Genomic DNA, 18559 nt, shown 5'->3' on the forward strand with positions numbered 1-18559 from the left:
TTTGTTATTTTAGACAAACAAAGGGGATGCACTTGCCAACCGAGTCCAGAACACGCTGGGAAACTATGATGAAATGAAGGATTTGCTAACTAACCATTCTAATCAGAATCATCTAGTGGGGATCCCAAAGAATTCTGTGCCCCAGACTCCCATCAACAAAAATGAACCGAGCTTTTTCCCAGAACAAAAGAACCGAATGCTCCCACCTCACCAGGATAGCACTCATCCCTCGGCGCCAATGCCTCCACCTTCTGTCGTGATACTGAATTCCACTCTCATACACAGCAACAGGAAATCAAAAGCTGACTGGCCACGTGATAGTCATAATGCTAGCATTGTCCCAGCCAACCAGGCCAGTGGTCAGCCAAACAAGCTGCCGCCGTCTACACAGGACCAACCCCCAGCCCGACTGGAAGACTTCTTTGTCTACCCAGCTGAACAGCCTCAGGTTGGAGCCACTGAAGCGTCAAATGTGTCTGCGAAGGAAGACAGTAGTCTCAAGTCCAGTGCAGGGGATACGTTCAAAGAAATCTTTCAGTCCATCTCATCAGAAGAATCTGAATTTACAGTGCAAGCTCCTGGGTCTCCCCTAGTTGCCTCCTCTTTGTTAGCTCCCAGCAGTGGCCTTTCAGTTCAGAACTTTCCACCAGGGCTTTACTGCAAAACAAACATGGGGCAGCAAAAGCCAACTGCATATGTCAGACCCATGGATGGCCAGGACCAGGCACCAGACGTCCCTCCAACACTGAAACCTTCCATTGAATTTGAGAACAGCTTTGGGAATCTGTCATTTGGATCACTCTTGGACGGAAAACCCAGTACAGCCAGTTCAAAGCCTAAACTGCCAAAGTTCACGATTCTTCAAACAAGTGAAGTAAGTAATTTTTTAAAGTTTTGTCTTTCTTTCTTTCTTTCTTCCTTTCTTTTTCTTTCTTTCTTTCTTTCTTTTTTATTTAGTTCACTGCTCTAACCTCTATGATCAAGTATTGACAGGCAGCTCTTATTTACCTTCTTAAGCCAGAAATGAGACTCTTCAAGGTCAGTCTGTGTCCTGATCTTCTGTTGCTTGTGACTTGAGTGATTACCATTTTGCAAATACAGTTAAATCTCCATAATGTGGAATGGCCAAAGACAAGGTCAGTCTGAGTGAATGAAAAGTTGCACTTACAAAAGAGTTTCAGAGAGTGCACTTGTAGTCATATGTACAAGTTAATGACACTGGATATTGTAATTGGTCATAAGCAGTGTGAGGTCCACGAAAAGATTGGGAGTCACCATAGGCCTTCACTAGCAAATAGCATCTCATAAGCATAAAACACAGAAGCTCCTTAAGGAATGTAAAAGTGTACAAGTACAAGAATGTAAAAGTGTGATTTGCTGGCATCAGAAGTGGAAGGCATTCTTTAAGAATCTTGGTTTCTTGAGTGCTTGTGGGGCCATTCCTTGGCAAGATAATAATGTTATCTTCCGTGTCTCTCAGTCTTCCGTTCTGCACCACCCTCTTCCACATGTACCTCCATAGCCCTCTTAGACTACCTTGATCCCTTCTGTCAAAGCCAAAGGCATTGTGCTCAACCACAGTCCCACTAGGTTTAGAATGACTAAATGTCCTACCCATCTCAGGAATCATTGCCTTATAAAAGAGAAGTCGGAGGGACCCAAGCCTCTCCCAAAGGAATGAATCGCCGATGATTGGATCCCAGGCCTTGTGGCTGCTGGGTGGGGGACATGTACTGGGTGCCCCTTAGATGCCACCATGTAAGCAGCTGCCTACAGCACCTCCAGCGCTTGACTGGAAGAAGCCACTACTTTTAGATTGGATTCCTGTTACTAGTGCCTAAAGGCTTGAAAAGACGCAGAGGAAGAAAGTAGGTTGAAATTTTTACTCAATAGGAGGCCCAGACAGTTGATGTGAATTGTTGCAGATTCCAAGTTAGTGGGTTCTGAATTAGAGAATTCTGACCGTGTGCGCCTCTAGCTCTTGCGCCGTTATTCGTTACTTGTATTCAGCACACACGGTGATTGCGGAGGACAATGGGACCATGAAGTGGGAGGGAGGAGTGGGATTGTGGATTGTATTTTTGGAATGTATGCTTTTCATATTGTTTCAACCCTGAGGCCATTTTGCTCCTTGTATCATCATTCATCAAGTCTTGTCAAGCTTCCTCCTAAGTATCTCTCCAGCCTGTCACCTCTTTACCCTCCCTGCCTTCAGAGTGCCCGTGGGTCCTGTGACGGCCCCTCCTCGCTGCTCTCCTTCCCTCTGGTCTCACCTCTCTTCCAAACCATCTTCCATCTTGGCTGACTTCATGGGCACATCCAGCCATGTCACTCCCTGCTTTGAATTCTTTTGTGCCTTCTCATTGCTTCCAGGACAAGGTCCAGATTTCTTAGTCCCAATACAAAGCTCTTCACTCTGATTCCATACTCCTTTTCTCACTTCCCATTTCACCATGTCTTCATATGCAGACAAAGTCTCAGCGTCGTGGAGCTACCTGTGGTTCCCTGTCATGACATGTGTTATCACGTTTCCTTGCTTTTGTGCCTGCGGTTCTCTCAGCCTAGAATATCTTTCCCTACCCTCCCTTGTCTTCTGGTGAAATCCTGTTCCTCCTTCAAGTCTGCTTGATTGTTCCTTTCTCTGTGAAAGCTTCCTTGACTCCACAGGCTCACTGCAGCCTGCTTCCTCTGGGCTCCTCTAACACTTTACGTACACCTTGACTAGCACTTTTCTTCATGTACTGTAGTCACTCATGTCATGTGTCTATCTCCTCTAATAGACTGTGAGCTCCTGGAGAGCAAGAGTTGTCTCCTTTTTCTCTGTATTCCAAGCGCCAAGCAAATGCCTGGCACATAGTAGATACTTAATAAATGTTTGTTGAATGAATGAAGTTCAGAAATGATTACTCGAGTACATTTTCTAAGCCATGGCGTTAATCAACTGTCATGTCATGCATTATCACGTTTCCAAGGAAAACAAACCTTATACCAAACCACGAACCAAGGGAAACAAATACTAGCAAATCCATCATCAGTTTTATCTCTTGAATGGTACCCTGTCTGCCTATGTCTTACTCTGCTCTGCTCCTACACGGTTGTTTGGAAATCCTCATCCTAATTTCTAGGAGATGACTTCATATGGGATCATAATGCTTAAAATCCAAACAGAAGCCTGCCTCGAGAGAGGAGTATAATGAGAGGCTTCTTGTCCCTTTTCTTGCCCTGCTATCTATGGCAGTGCCGTCACTCAGGGCTGGTCTGAGAATGGCACTGGTGCATCAAGAGGTCCATCAGCTTGCATCCATACCTCGTTAGCCAAGTGACAGGTCACAGACCCAGTGAGATTCACTCCATTGTAATCCTCTCTCTTGTACATTCACAACAAGGCTGACCCAGACTCAGAAATGACTTCATGCTTTTTTTTCCCCTCAGTGCTTTGGCACACCAATGAGAGGGGCATTTCCAAAGGGAGTCTGAGCTGTCTTCAGCTCTAGAGATGATGATCCAAGGAGCTGCTATGTGCACGCAGCCTTTGGTGATGGTACAAATAGATTTTGGTAGAGCCTTGTATGAAAAATGGGTTAGGTCCAATAAAGTAATGATGAGAGATCAGTGGAGAAGATGCTTAATTTAAAACCCAGGTCTCAAGGAAGGATTTGAAAAAGGGATGAGACAGAGGCTTAGGGCCCTAATGTCAGGAGTACATACTGGCTTCAAGGGTAGTGGGAAAACTGAGTATAGGACGAAAGGGAATAAGAGGTCCAACAGCCTGCCCGGGAGCTTACAAGGGTGTAAATTCAAACATGGGCATAAATATAGACAGGGTAGAACATTATGGAGCTTTGTACCTAATAGCGTTTATGTGGTTGAAACTCCAACAAGTCTGAAAATTCACCCTATCAAATCTGGATGCACTTTTCAAAAGCACTCAGCATGAGAATTCATCCCGAGTCCCTGGTGCCAAGAGGTCCAGGCATTGGGATCTGGGTCCCCAGTCAAAGTAGCCATCATTGATGAGTAGTAGCATTATTCCTTGGAGTTACTGCTAAAAGGGTTTGTCCAGAGAGCAGTCACAGGGTCTCTGTGAGTATTCCCCACTCTGCCCCTGGCTCTAGGGAAAGAGGCCGTTCCATGTATTAGTGAAGTGCTTTTGGGAGCAGAGGGGCAAAGTGGGGTGGGTGGGGGGTTTGAACACCAGAAAACACAGCATTCTATGATGTATGAATAAACAGATAGGAACATACTTGTGAACTGAGGGACAAAAACTATTACTGAAATGGAATGAGCATGTGCATGTGTATGTTTGCTTGTGTGTCTATGGTTGTGTATACAGTGGGGAAATTTTAATTTCGGCCCATCCTCAAAACAGTCCCTTGGCTCTTAGGATTTCTCTATCAATGATAAGGATTCTAGGAGTCTAAGCAACTTTATTGCAAAAGGTCAATTTTTCAATTGAAGCATGATTTTGGAACAAAATAATTTGTTTGAAGACTTAGTTTTACAGAATTTACTAACATTCCAGGCAACTCCCCATCCCCAACCCGCCAAAAAAGACTGATGTGTTCTGCAGTTGAGCTTAGTAGAATTTTCTGGGAACTGCATCTGAAAACAGTAAAAGACTGATTTATATCAAATGGAAACTGGGGGTAGCTTGCAGATGGTATTTTATTAGGAATTGAATTTGTTAATAAATGTAGCTTTATATGTGATTTCATGACGTATGTTTTTTATTACGTTTTTCATTAGGATAAAAATCTTTTGGTGTGTCTGGCTTTGTATTTGGGTGCAATTCATCGGTAGCCTGGTTTGGGAAAAGTAAATAATTCCATGGAAATGAAAGGATCGATGACAGGTAGTATTTCTATCCTAGGTCAATAAGCTTTCATAAGTACAGTACTAATGGGTAGAGTGCCATCACCATAAAGGATTATTTGTCTTACAAGCTGCTCTTGGCTGTGACCTAAGGCTATCCAAGGCTCTGAATGCCTCAACATTAGGAGGCTCTTAGAAGAGTTTAATAGAACTGATACGAATGATGGGATCTGGCTTTAGCTAATTTTAGTGGCTGCCTTTGTCAACCAGCTAAAAAGTTATGGCCCACATTTGTGACTGTGCCCATTTTGGTTTGTATCCTATGCAGTGAATACCATGGATATAATTAGCTTTATTTATTATGAGGTAGATAGGAAGCTCAAGTCCCTTGTGTGAGAACTGCAGAGAATGCTGGGAACTTAGCATTTGTGTGCTGAGTATGCCCAGGCAGCTCTGCAGAAACCACACAGACTGCTCCTTCAAAGAACGGTAGATCACCAGCTGCTGTGTGCAACTGGGATGATCATTTTCCACTTGATGTATCTCACGAGTTTATTTATTTTTTTGGCTCATTCTTAGAGAAATTAACTAGTATCCAGCTTGAAGCTAGAACAGGTCTTATTCTCACCACATTGGGAATGGGGAAGTCCTCCCTCTTTCAGGGTGCCCCAGAGGCTTTGACCTTAGCACATATTTCCTCTGGAAAGGGAAGCCGAGAATGCAGATAGATCATGGAGACTTGTATTGTGTGTGATGGTGAGGTCAGGGGTGCTGCATGACTAGGAATGATGTCTTGCTCTGGAGACATCAGCTTTTCCTCTCCATGCTTTCCCAAAGCTCTTTATGGTTCTCAGCCATGCTCTCCTTTCTCGGTGCCCCCACTCCGCGCTATCCCTTGCCCTCCATTTGCTCATCAGCTCTAGGCCAACTGAGGTCTAGAGATCAGCTTGGGCTTAGGAAAGATCTTGAAGATCCCCAGTAATGTTTTGTTTTGGGTTTTTTTTTTTTCCCCTTCTCATTTCCTCAAGTTCTGTTCTGTAGCATATGTATTTTCTTTTCTAAGGCTGTATGTGAGTGATTCTTGCCCTTGGGCGTTCTGGAACAATATCTGCTATTTCTTGGTGTTTTGTGATTTTAAATCCCTTGTCACTTTGAACATTCTTTTGGTTGGAAAGAAGCCAAAATATTGACTTATTTTTTTTTAATTTATTTATTTTTATTTGTTTATTTATAGCATAACAGTGTTCATTGTTTTGGCATCACACCCAGTGCTCTATGCAGTACGTGCCCTCCCTATTACCCACCACCTGGTTCCTGAACCTCCCACCCCCCCCACCCCCCCCGCCACCCCTTCATAACCCTCTGGTTGTTTTTCAGAGTCCACAGTCTCTCATGGTTCATCTCCCCTTCCAGTTTCCCTCAACTCCCTCTCCTCTCCATCTCCCCATGTCCTCCATGTTATTTGTTATGCTCCACAAATAAGTGAGACCATATGATACTTGACTCTCTCTGCTTGACTTATTTCGCTCAGCATAATTTCTTCCAGTCCCGTCCATGTTGCTACAAAAGTTGGGTATTCGTCCTTTCTGATGGAGGCATAATACTCCATTGTGTATATGGACCACATCTTCCTTATCCATTCATCCGTTGAAGGGCATCTTGGTTCTTTCCACAGTTTGGCGACCGTAGCCATTGCTGCAATAAACATTGGGGTACAAATGGCCCTTCTTTTCACTACATCTGTATCTTTGGGGTAAATACCCAGCAGTGCAATTGCAGGGTCGTAGGGAAGCTCTATTTTTAATTTCTTCAGGAATCTCCACACTGTTCTCCAAAGTGGCTGCACTAACTTGCATTCCCACCAACAGTGTAAGAGGGTTCCCCTTTCTCCACATCCTTTCCAACACACGTTGTTTCCTGTCTTGCTAATTTTGGCCATTACAATCTATAGACAGAAAGACTTCAAAGGCAACACGATGTCAATAAAAACCTATCTCTCAATAATCACTCTCAATGTGAATGGCCTAAATGTGCCCATAAAACGACACAGGGTTGCAGATTGGATAAAACGACAGGACCCATCCATATGTTGTCTACAAGAGACCCATTTTGAACCTAAGGATACACCCAGACTGAAAGTGAAGGGATGGAGAAGCATCTTTCATGCCAATGGGCCTCCAAAGAAGGCCGGAGTAGCAATTCTCATATCAGATAAATTAGATTTTAAACTAAAGACTGTAGTCAGAGATACAGAAGGACACTACATAATTCTTAAAGGGACTATCCGCCAAGACGATCTAACAATTGTGAATATCTATGCCCCCAATATGGGAGCACCCAATTACATAAGAAAACTATTAATCAAGATAAAGAGTCATATTGATATGAATACAATAATAGTAGGAGATCTTAATACGCCTCTCTCAGAAATAGACAGATCATCGAAGCAGAAAATTAATAAAGAAATAAGAGCATTGAATGAAACATTGGACCAGATGGACCTCATCGACGTATACAGAACATTCCACCCTAAAACAACAGAATATTGACTTATTTTTATTCCACAAGGAAAAACTAAAACCCTTTAATTCCTATACCATGCAAATTTTAGTCCTCTTTTAAAATCACACGTTTTAAAACATCACTATGTATTCATCATTTCGGTGCATCTTTAGAAGAGGGCTGAAAGCCAATCTTATGTGAAGAAGCATGTGCTATAGTAGCAAACAGGGTTTAGATGAGGTCCTACTGAGCTGTGGGTTCCAAATCTGGCCTTTAGTTGCTCTGTGAACTTGAGAGTGATTTTGGCTCTTGTTTCGTGGAGACTTCATGCTAGCTCACCAATGCGGTTTCTTCCAGCTGTCCATCCCTGAGGGTGGGCTAATCCTTTGTGATGGGCCCAAACCTGCCTTGTTTGTGAAGTGACTTCAGCCATCCCCTTGTCACCCACACCCCACCAGGAATCTGGGGACAGTGTCGAGGGATATGATCCCTGCCTGCCCCATCCCCTTACTGCCATCCCTCAGAACAGCTGGGGAAATTTTAAGACTAGGTAACTAGGGGGAAACTAGAATTGCATCCTCTTTGGGGATTGGATACTAGTTCGGCCCAGATTCAACTCATTTAAAAAAAAAAAAAGATAAACAGTTATCTGCTATACTTCACTGGAAAACACCAAGCTGTGAACTCAGGAAATAGCCTGCTAATCCCTTTGTTGCCACCCACTCATTTCATGAAAGATGGAGAACTTCTATTTTCACATTAATTCTCGGAAAATATTTTGACAGATTAAGTACACAGTAAAGTGATAAGCTTTTGTTACGTGTGTTCCAAATCATCCTGTTATCACAGGATATATCGATTAGCTTAGTACATTCTGAGCCAGTCATAAAAACAGGCTGCTCACATTCTGTGTTAAAGAATAAGAAAAATTGACAAGTAGATAACCATATTGATTCAACCCAAATAGTGAATGCAAAAGGCTTTAGAGAGGAGTTATAAACTCTTTATGGCTCTTATAAGTCTCATTAGTATTTTTTTTTTTCAACAGAGCAATTTTTTATAGAGAAATAGAGAAGATTATCAAGAAATTCTCTGCCATTCAAAAATAGCACCAGGCCTAAAAAGTTTCACAGGGGGTACAAACCTTCAAAGACTAGATAGGTTTAGTGTGTGTATAAATTCCTTCAGGCATAGAAAATAAAGGTAAATTTCCAAATTATTTTTATGAAGCAATATAACATTGTTACTTAAACAAATATCACTTACCAAGACTGGTGCAAAAAATCCTAAAATAAATGTTAGCAAACACAATCAACATTATACTGAGAAAGCAGTTCAATATGACTAAAGGGATTTATTACAGGAATACAAGGTTGGTTCAATATTAATTAATTAATTAATTAATATTAATAAAATACACCATATTAAGTGATCTAACAAGAATCATATGATTATTTCCATTGATGCTGAAAAAGTCTTTGATAAAAATCCAGCACTTACTTCTAATAAAAACTACTCATGAAAATAGAAATTGACCGATATTTCTTTATCACGATAAAATATATAAACCTTAGTCCAAAGCCAGCATCTACTATATGAAGAATCATTAGAGATATTTCCACTAAGATCAGAACAAGAATACCTATTATCTCCACCATTACTTATTATTGTACTGGAGGTATGAGCCAATGCAGTTAGACAAGAGAAATCAATTAGAGGCAAAAGAATTGGAAAACAGGAAGTAAAAGTATTTGCAGATGATGTAATAGTATACCTGAAAAACTTGAAAGAACTGATGCTCAAATTAACTCAAACAAGAAAAGAATTAAGCAAGCTAGCAAAATAAAAAATAACAGAGAGAAACCAACAGTTTGCATACACATATATATACACACACATATAATACTAGATAGAACTCCATTTATAACAGCATTATGATTAAGGAAGAGGAAATGTTTAGAAATCAGCCTAATAAGAAATGTGCAGAATTTATATAGGGAACACTTTAAAATGTGCCTGAATGATCCATAAGTAGACATGAACAAATATAAAGACATCCCTTGTTCTCAGGCTTCCAGAAGTTTATAAATAACATGATGCTCCAAAAAATACCACCAAACTTCTTATGGAGCTAGACAAGTTGATACTAAAATTCATGTGGAAAAATAAATGCACAAAAATGTTTAGAAAACCTGATACTCTAGGGAGATTAAAAAAAACCCAGAGGGGAGTGGTGTTCTACCAGCTATTAAATCATGCTATGAAATCTCTATAATTAAGACAATGAGGCCCTGGAATTTGAATAAAAAAAAGACAAATGGAAGAGAGCAGAAATCCACTCTAGCATACACAGAAGTGTAGTATATGATGAACATCTTCTCTCAAATCACTGGAGCACAGATGGGTTCTTTGACAAACGGTGCTGGGCAACTTCTTCAGTTTCCTGTGGGCCCCAGCGTGGTTCCCCTGGGCCAGGTCGGCCCCACCCAACAGCCGGTAGGTCTCGGCCACCTCGGGACTGAGATCACCACACACTGCCACTTTGGCTTCCAGGGACTCTCTCAGGATTGAGGTTGCTTTCTCTTTTTGTCCAGTGACTTGTAGAAAATGGCAATAATCATCTTGAATTGAAAGAAATTTGGCCTTTCCCGTCCCTTCAGCATCCTTAAGGTTCGCCATGCTCTCTTGAAAATACTGCTCGGCCACGTCTTGGTGCTCGGTACTCCCAGAAGCTACAGCAGCGTGGGCGACAAAATGCGCGGAGACCCCTGCCTCCTCTTGAGAGGGGTTTTTGCTCAGCACGATGAGATGCGCCAAGCCCACTGGTCTGCATCTTCTTCACACTGGCCCATGGGGCTGCCGGAGCACAGAAAACAGCTCCATTCCTTGAACTGGTCGCGGGCTGGGTGAGCTCGGAGCGTGGCTAGAGGCTGGGGATACGGGAGTGATTGGGTGCTGTCCTCTGAGGGCGCACTGAGGAGTGGGGCCCCAGGCTCTCGGCTCCTCCGGGCCGGAGACTAGGAGGCCGCCATTTTCATTCCCCTCATTAGTATTTTTTTAATTGATGTGAAAACAAATAATCTTTAATTAATTATCTTTTTAAGAAGTACCATGCGTTGGCTACCAAATGGAGTTTATAATATAAGTGACTATAATAAAAACCTCTCCCCTTTCTACTTTATAATTTACAAATGCTTTCACATACATCATCTTATTTTCCCCCACCTGTACTGAAGTGTGATTGACAAGTAATAATTGTGTATGTTTGAGGTATTCAAGATGTTTTGATATACATGAAAATTGTGAAATCATTTCTACTATCAAACAAATTAGGACCCCCTGGGTGGCTCAGTGGGTTAAAACCTCTGCCTTCGGCTCAGGTCATGATCCCAGGATCCTGGGATTGAGCCCCGCATCGGGCTCTCTGCTCAGCAGGGAGCCTGCTTTCCTCTCTCCCTCTCTCTCTGCCTACTTGTGATCTCTTTCTCTGACAAATAAATAAATAAATTCTTTAAAAAAAACAATTAACATATCCATCACCTCATATAGCTGTTGTTTTGGGAGTGTGTGGTGAGAACACTTAAGTTTTACTGTCTTTGCCAATTTCAAGTATACAATACAGTATTGCTAACCATAGTCACCATGCTGTACCTTAGATCTCTTTAACTTAGTTATCTTAAGTAACTGGAATTTTGTACTGCTTCACCAACATCTTCTTTTCCCCTCCCTGTAGCCATCTTATTTGGATACTATTCTAAGAGAGTCCAGGATTATCATTATTCCCTTTTCATAGATCAGAAGTGTAGTCTGAGAGAGACTTAGAGTTTTTTGTGTAAAGTCACACAATGAGCAAGGGACTCTCCAGGGACTAGAAGCCAGGTCTTCAGTGCCATTTCCTTGATAGGTGCATTTGGCGCCCAGGATGCTACTGTATATGTATGGGTTAATTTTCTCAAAGTAGCTTCTCTGCTGGCACATAAGGGGCAAGAGAATAACGAGCTGAATCTAGCTTATGTTGAAATTCTCTTGCTGGGTTCATATTTCAAAAGTCTGGGGCCAAGCATACCAAAAGAGCAATTTTTCTTGTGGTATTACAGGTTACAGTCATGTGTTTTTCATTTGCAAATATGGTGAGAAGTAGTGTTTTTGCAATATTCCTAAACGAGTAACATATGACACAACTTGTTAGAAGATCTTTTCTTGGTTCATAAATTTTCTGAGTTTTTTCCTATTTGGTAAGATGACTTTAGCAGAGCACTCAGACAGCATAGCTCAAATTTGGATTTCTGGGACTGAAACTCAACCACTGTGGAGCTAAACCTGACATGTGAATGAGAGGTCAGTAAAAAGCAGGCATGAACAAGATTGCTGTAGAAGGTACAAGTAAGACTTCTCTCAAGTGTTTGACTACCCTCCCCCATCTGCACCAAGTAGACTGATGGAAAAAGCTTACAGATCTTCAGATTGCAAGAGTAGTTAACAAAGGACAGGCAGGATCCCTGGCTTGTATTTGTAGGTATTAAGAGGGTGAGTCTCCCTGGATGTCTGCATAAGAATGCAGGTCAGCCATGGACCGCCTGCCCAGAAAGTCACTGTGACCTTAAGCGAGCTACATAGCTCTGAAAGGTCTTTGAAAAATGTATAAGACTCTGGAAATGGATGATATATTAGCTTTCTGTAGATGCCCTAACAAAGTATCATAAACTGGATGGCTTAAAGTAACAGAAGTATGTTCTCTCAAGGTTATGGAAGCTAGAGATCCACAAAGGTGAAGGCAGGACTGAACTGCCTCCACTTGCTCTACAGGCAAACCTTGCCTTGCCTCTTCTAGCTTCCAAGCGACCCTTGGCTTATAGCAGCATCACTCCCATCACTGTCTTCCCCGTCACCCATCTTTTCTTTTGTAGGTCTCTCTGTGTCCTCTCCTCTTCTCCTCTTCTTGTAAGGACATGGGTCATCAGATTTAGGGCCCACTCAATATCCAAGACAATTTCATATCTGCAAAGACCAGATTTCCAAATAGCCACACTCTGAGGTTCTGGGTAGACATGAGTTTTGGGGGCCACTAGTCAACTGACTATGAGAGGGGTCATTCCTTCACTTCCCCGACCAGAAATAGAAGGAGGCCAGGCAGTTCACTGTGAAAAACCCAAGCTGGTACAGTGGAGGCTGAGGACTACCCCATCTCAGAAGCCACTTCAGGTTCGGAGCCTAGTTCTCTAAGCTCTTCACCTTGACTGTGCCTATTAGCGAGATCATTTTTTGTGGATAAATGATTAAAGTACAACTGTGGAAAAGTGATTTTTAAAAATATTTTTAGAATAGTAAGAATAAGGCTGGTTTTTTTCTGATTAAGTAATAGAGAAGAAAGAATTTGTCGATGCAATGGACTCAATTATGAAGGAGAGCTTAGGTGGTCAGGCTTATTCTGTGAAATAAATATTTTCCATTGTGTGGGCCATCTGGCTGGTGGCAAGTACTCCACTCTGCCACTGTCATGTGAGAACAGCCATAGATGGTACGTGAATGAATGGGCATGGTTGTGTGCCAGTAAACTTACATTTGAATACCGAAAATCCAATACCATGTATTCCCATGGGTCGTGAGATGCTCTTTTGATTTCTTTCAACCATCTTGGAGCATATGAGCTATACATTAGCTTATGAGCCATACAAAACCAGGCAGTGGGCTGGATCTGACTTAGAGAACGTAGTATGCTGACCCCTGGACCAGATCTAGACAAAGCCTCAGAAAGTAAGATACATTTGGTATCCTTTGTGTGTCATCAACAGGAAGATGGCTTTGAGCAGAGAAGGGAGAAAGGTCAGCCCTGCAGTGCATAGAAGACAGGATCCTAGAGACAGGAGAGATGTCAGTAGTCAAGGTAGAGTTGGCCCCTGGAGTAGAGGCTTCATTAGGTCTCATACAGGTAGATAAGAAGCTCTGCATACAGAATCAGAAATACATTTCACGCTACAAATCACATCACCATTCTGGAGAGTTCTTTTTCCTTGGTAACTCATGAGGTGATGATGATTTGTCTTTTGCTGTCTTAGAATGGGAGTGCCTGGGTTCCTGGGGCACTGAAGTATGGATATGACTTGGGTGTGGGGTGATAGGGTTTTTTTTGTAGATCCCAGGAAGAGCAAGTAATCTTGCACAGTCTGAGACTTTGTCTTCAATGGGACAAAAGGACAAATGGTCTGTGGCAGTCTGCATGGGCTCTTTGGGGCGGATGTGTGGGGGTGGGGCGTTTGTATACATATCTCCCTGGGAGGCCTGAGAAGCCAGTGGACTTCTAGGGTAGTATCTAGGCTCTGAACAGCTGCTAGGAGAAAGGATCTGTCTCCTCAAGGCTTTAAAGATGAAATGAAGTTGAGCTAAGGCTTCAAAAAATTAATATATGTGGGTTGATGGAAAGAAGGGAGACAGATCTTAGTCAGATCAAACGAACTGAAATAAAGCCTCAGAAGTTGGTGGAGTTTCAAGGGCCATGCTCCTGGGATGGAGGGATGCCACAATAGCTCACTGCTTGAAGTATGTACCGTAGAAGAATTGTTACATCTGTGTCGTAATTTTATTAATGAGGTTGGGGGTGGCCAAGGCAGCTGCCATCTTGTACAGTCTCGGGAGTCACCATTCACATAGGCTACACATGTGAACAATGACTCCTGAAGCTTCTTTTAAGGAAATGGTGCTGGCTTTAGAGCAAACCTGCTGTTGGATCTCCCTTTGCCTGTCAGCATCTAATTCATCCAGATCTTCAGGCAAACTTACCAGTGAAGCTGGCCTCCTCTGGGATACTCAGAAATGCCCTCCCAGGGACCTGCTGGAGATGCAGACCGGGATGCTTATGCTGAGTAGGGTCTTACCAAGCTTACCCACACAGAGTCTCTCTGTAGCTCTGCTTGATTTGCTTGAACAGATGTGATCTTCAGATCTTCAGGAGGTTGAATAGATCTAACATCCTTCCAGGCAAGATTAATGGTTAAAGAGGATCCACATTAGAGAATTCAGTTTGAATCCACAATCCACCTATTATAAATCTCAAAGGAAATGGTCTTGTTGGATATGTGAGCACAACATTTGGCCCAAGAAGGACATTAAAAAAAAAAAGCAAGTGTAATATTTTGAGTTGTTCACATTGATTCTGATATTATGAATTGTGATATGTTAAATCTGAAAATATTGTCATCTACATCATTGGAAAGGTCTGTTAGAATATCTATAAGACATTTTATTTTATCTGTTTGTTTTATTCATTCAATGATTCGACAGACTTTTATTGAGTATCCATTGTGTGCTGGGCACTATGCCAGGAGTTTGAAGGCTGAGATGATGAAGACATGTTGCCTGATCTTAAGTAGCTTAAGTCAGGGGATGTGGACACAAAAACAGAAAAATCACAGTGAAATATAATAGATGGTTGTTGAGTATTCTTTGGGAGTGGAGAGAATGGTTAAGACTGTCTGAAGTGTTCAGGAAAGCCTTTTCAAGAAGGTAGAAACTAGTGTGCTGGCTCTTGAAGCATGATTGGAAGTTGTCTTGGTGAAGTGGTGGTAAGAACATTTCCTACAATATCAGCCCACATCAGGCTGTAAATGGTGATTTACAAAGTGATTCCTGAAAGGCAAAATAATCCACTCTGTTTGGGGAGTTCGGGTGGAAGATTGATTGGGAGGATTGGGGTCTTAGTGTCAGCCCTAGGTGTTGAGGAGCCTTTTAATGCTCTAAGCATGGCAGATGGTGTTTTAGAAAAGTCATGCCAGAGGAGGGATTGGCCAGGACTGCAGGAAGGGAGTAGCAGGCATGATAGGGCTGGTGAGGTTTTAGGCAGAAACGAGCACTGAGCAAGCTATTAAAATGTTCCAGGCCAGAAATGCCAGCAATTTGAATTAGGGCCATTTTGGAGATTTTTAAGGTTGATTTGATGAGATTCGGGGATCAGTTAGATGGACCATTGAGAGGAAGCTGGCAGAGAGGTTCTAAAATGACTTTGAGGTTTCTAGCTTGGGCAATTAGTGGATAGGGACACCATTACCCAAGATTCTTTACTTTGACACCCAAATCCTCACAAAGCAGGTAAGTTTCTTCTATCTCTTTTATTGTTATGTTGTCATGATATGATAGGCTTTGAATGTCATGATATTTGATTAATGTTTGCACAGTGCTTTTTGTGCACGTCTTTGTACAAAAAGTCATGATTATTTTCTCATGCTTCGATGAAGGATTTATTTCCTATAAATGACTTTTTTGGTTCTTCACTTAAAAATTAATATATTAACTCAGAAAGATGCTAATACTTCAGGGAACATGAGAAACTATGCTGAATACTTTCATAGAAATCACAGAATTGGAAGTGACAATTTTCTATAAGTCATGGAGTATATGAAATACCACATTATGTTTTGGATGCTATAATTTTTGAAAATTAAACAAACCCATTTCCAGTTGAATTTCTCTTGTAATGATTGCTGTGGACTCTGCTATGATCCTTCCTGATTTTTTTCTCTTTAGACTCACGCTGTCTCCACAGGGAATGTGCTTACAATGGAGTGTTGGTGTAACTTTCCACTCAACATTATCCTCCTCCCAGCCATGATACAATTTTCAGGGAGAAATTGCATCCTTTGACTTTGGTGGAGTTGGAGTATGGTTATTGCAACTGGCTATTTAGATAAATTGTTACCTTAGAAACTGTTAAGCTTTGCTTCCTTACCTTTATTTGGTGGACATGGTCATTGCCTTTTCAGTTAAGGTCATGAATTTCTGGTGGAAGCAGGAGAAAGGAGCAGAATTGAGTTTACAACATGTTTGTGCTCCATGGTTACCAGGACTGAAATTGTGTTTTTCAAATACAGGAAAAGATCATAACGTATTTACTCGATTTTACTTATCTACTCTTCTTCTGTCCTCAACTGTTTTGCCTTCTCTCTGTAACTCCTACTTATTTCCTTATTTGGAAATTCTTCTATACCCAGACTTTGGGAGCTGAGAGCCTCATTTTTTGGCAGTGGCAAACATAGAAGCCAGGTAGGAAATTTCTCATCAAAGTCCTCACTGTATCCACTTACAGGGCTGAGCCTTGAACTCTAGACTCATAGCTCTGGTCAGTAGCCTAAAGAACAATGATATGGTTTCTAGAATTAGAGAACCTTCATGATGGAAGAACTCTGCAAAGCCAAACAGTTCCACTGGCTTCAAAGAGATGCATCAGTCTGCTATTAGGCTTCAAGTTCCTTGCTCAAGAATGGGCAAGTCCTTGAAAGCCATAAGTGAAACCTTCATCTGAGAGTAATTGCACCAAAAATAATCACGTACAACATAGAACTTGGCCACTCTCCACTATTCAAAGATACAGATTAAAGTTCCTTCATAGGGATGTTGCAGAAAATATATTAGTATGTGAAAAAAACAACATCTAGTTTCTGTATTTTGACTTATGAAGGAAAAATCATCCCTACCACATAAATATGTTCCTTTTACCTTCTGGGAGGAAAAGAAAGGAAATCGCAGTTACAGTGTGTTATTGAATCTTCTTGGAATTAGCCTGTAGAGTTTGGGAAGATTGAAAGATTGAAGGTCAATGCCTTCTACACACACACACACACACACACACACACACACATGTGAACACACAAAAACCAAAACCAAAATCAAAACCAAACCAAACAAAAATACTCTCCATTTGCTTTAGCACTGTTTAGCCCTTAAATAGAGTTAGTATTAATCCTATTCAAAATGTCCATGTGTTCTTTATCAAAGCTTTGAGACAGCAAAATGTATAATGAGTTGGGAAGAAATTACCAATGAAATGTTATACTTAGTTTGTGGATTTTAATTGCAACATAATTTATTATGTGATTTCTATAGATAGACATAAATATATTTCTTTTCAAACCATATAACAATATAACACATAAAAGCCATATAATAAAATAAGCAAAAATTATTTTTTTCATCACTGCTAAGAAAAGATTACTGTAATTTTTTTTAAAAATGTCAATCTGATAGTAAAGTCAAAGTGGCATGGGGAAAAGGAGATTTTACTTATAGAAGCTTAAAAATTGCATCTTCATAAATCAAGAGGATATAGTACTTAGAGCTAGAAACAACAGTGTTGTGAGTCCTGTTTTGAATATGCCATTATTGCATTGTTGTCTTTGCAGTCCTATTTAATCTGTACAGCATTATTTATTCCAATAATTAGTGTTAACTTTCTTGGCAGTAGGCAATATAATTACCTTTAAAATTTAAATGGGATAAAAATGCCTTGAGAACATGGTTTAGGAAAACTCTCGATATTTATTTTCAATTGCCTCTTTAATTATTCATTTATGTAGTATTTGGGAAAAAATCTTGGAAACTGGGAGACCACTGACAGAATGACATCCCAGATGTATGGCCTCATTTCCTCAGTTGGTTGAGTAACATCCAGGACAGCTGAGACCTTAGTCACACCAAATGGAAGTGCCCCTACCTGTGTACCTTGCTGATCTAAATACCCTTCATTTAGATCAGCCCATGCTGCTTTTTCTTATGCTGTTTGGTTCTCCTTAGAAAAAGTCTCCATCATCATCCCTGTCCCCCTCCCTTTCCAGGTATGTAAAATCCCAAGGTTGTAGCTTACTGAATTACAAGCTTTGAACTCTCCATTCCCCAGGCAAGGAGGCACTTACTTTAGTTTATTTGAAGCCTCTTAGTGCCATTTATATGACTCTTGATTTCGAATATAAATATGAAAGCAATTATTTTCTCAACTATATAAGTTAATTAGAAAGCACTTTTTAAGCTTAATAAACCCTATAATTCTAAATAAGCATACTTGTTTCAAAGAAAATCAATGTTTCTAAAGATGGGAGGCCTAGAACTAGCCTGCTCTGAGCCATTATGAAGAACAAAAGAAATCTCCAGGTAACATTGATTGTTATTCAATCATTCATTATGTAGTGAGCACATCTCCATGCATAATGTAGTTTCAGTCTTTATGGAGGACTTGAAAATGTAGAAGAGATGACTGGGTTTTTGCCAATTCCAGTCAGATGCTTGGCACAGAATAGGTACTCATTAAACATGTGCTGAATAAGTAAATGAATCCATGGAAGAAGTAAAGAGTCCATAGCATGTCCGCGGCAAACAGAAAATAGTCACAGGAAAACGTGTCTTCTCCAGTGGGGTAACAAGGGACAAACAGAGGGTATTTTAGGTACAGGCCTTTCTTGAAGATGAGGACCCTGAGATTGAC

The 18559-nt window shown here is 41.1% G+C and overlaps 1 protein-coding gene across 1 annotated transcript in view; it reads left to right on the forward strand.

Annotated features, from left to right (window-relative positions):
- Positions 1–18559, forward strand: part of AFF2 (AF4/FMR2 family member 2) — a 492304-nt gene that overhangs the window by 173462 nt on the left and 300283 nt on the right. Inside the window, exon 3 of the mRNA XM_045994381.1 lies at positions 14–874. Within this exon, the coding sequence (XP_045850337.1) occupies positions 14–874 (861 nt within the window). The remainder of the gene's footprint in view (positions 1–13; positions 875–18559) is intronic.

This window comes from Meles meles, chromosome X (assembly GCF_922984935.1).
Source record: "Meles meles chromosome X, mMelMel3.1 paternal haplotype, whole genome shotgun sequence".
Lineage (NCBI taxonomy): Eukaryota > Metazoa > Chordata > Mammalia > Carnivora > Mustelidae > Meles > Meles meles.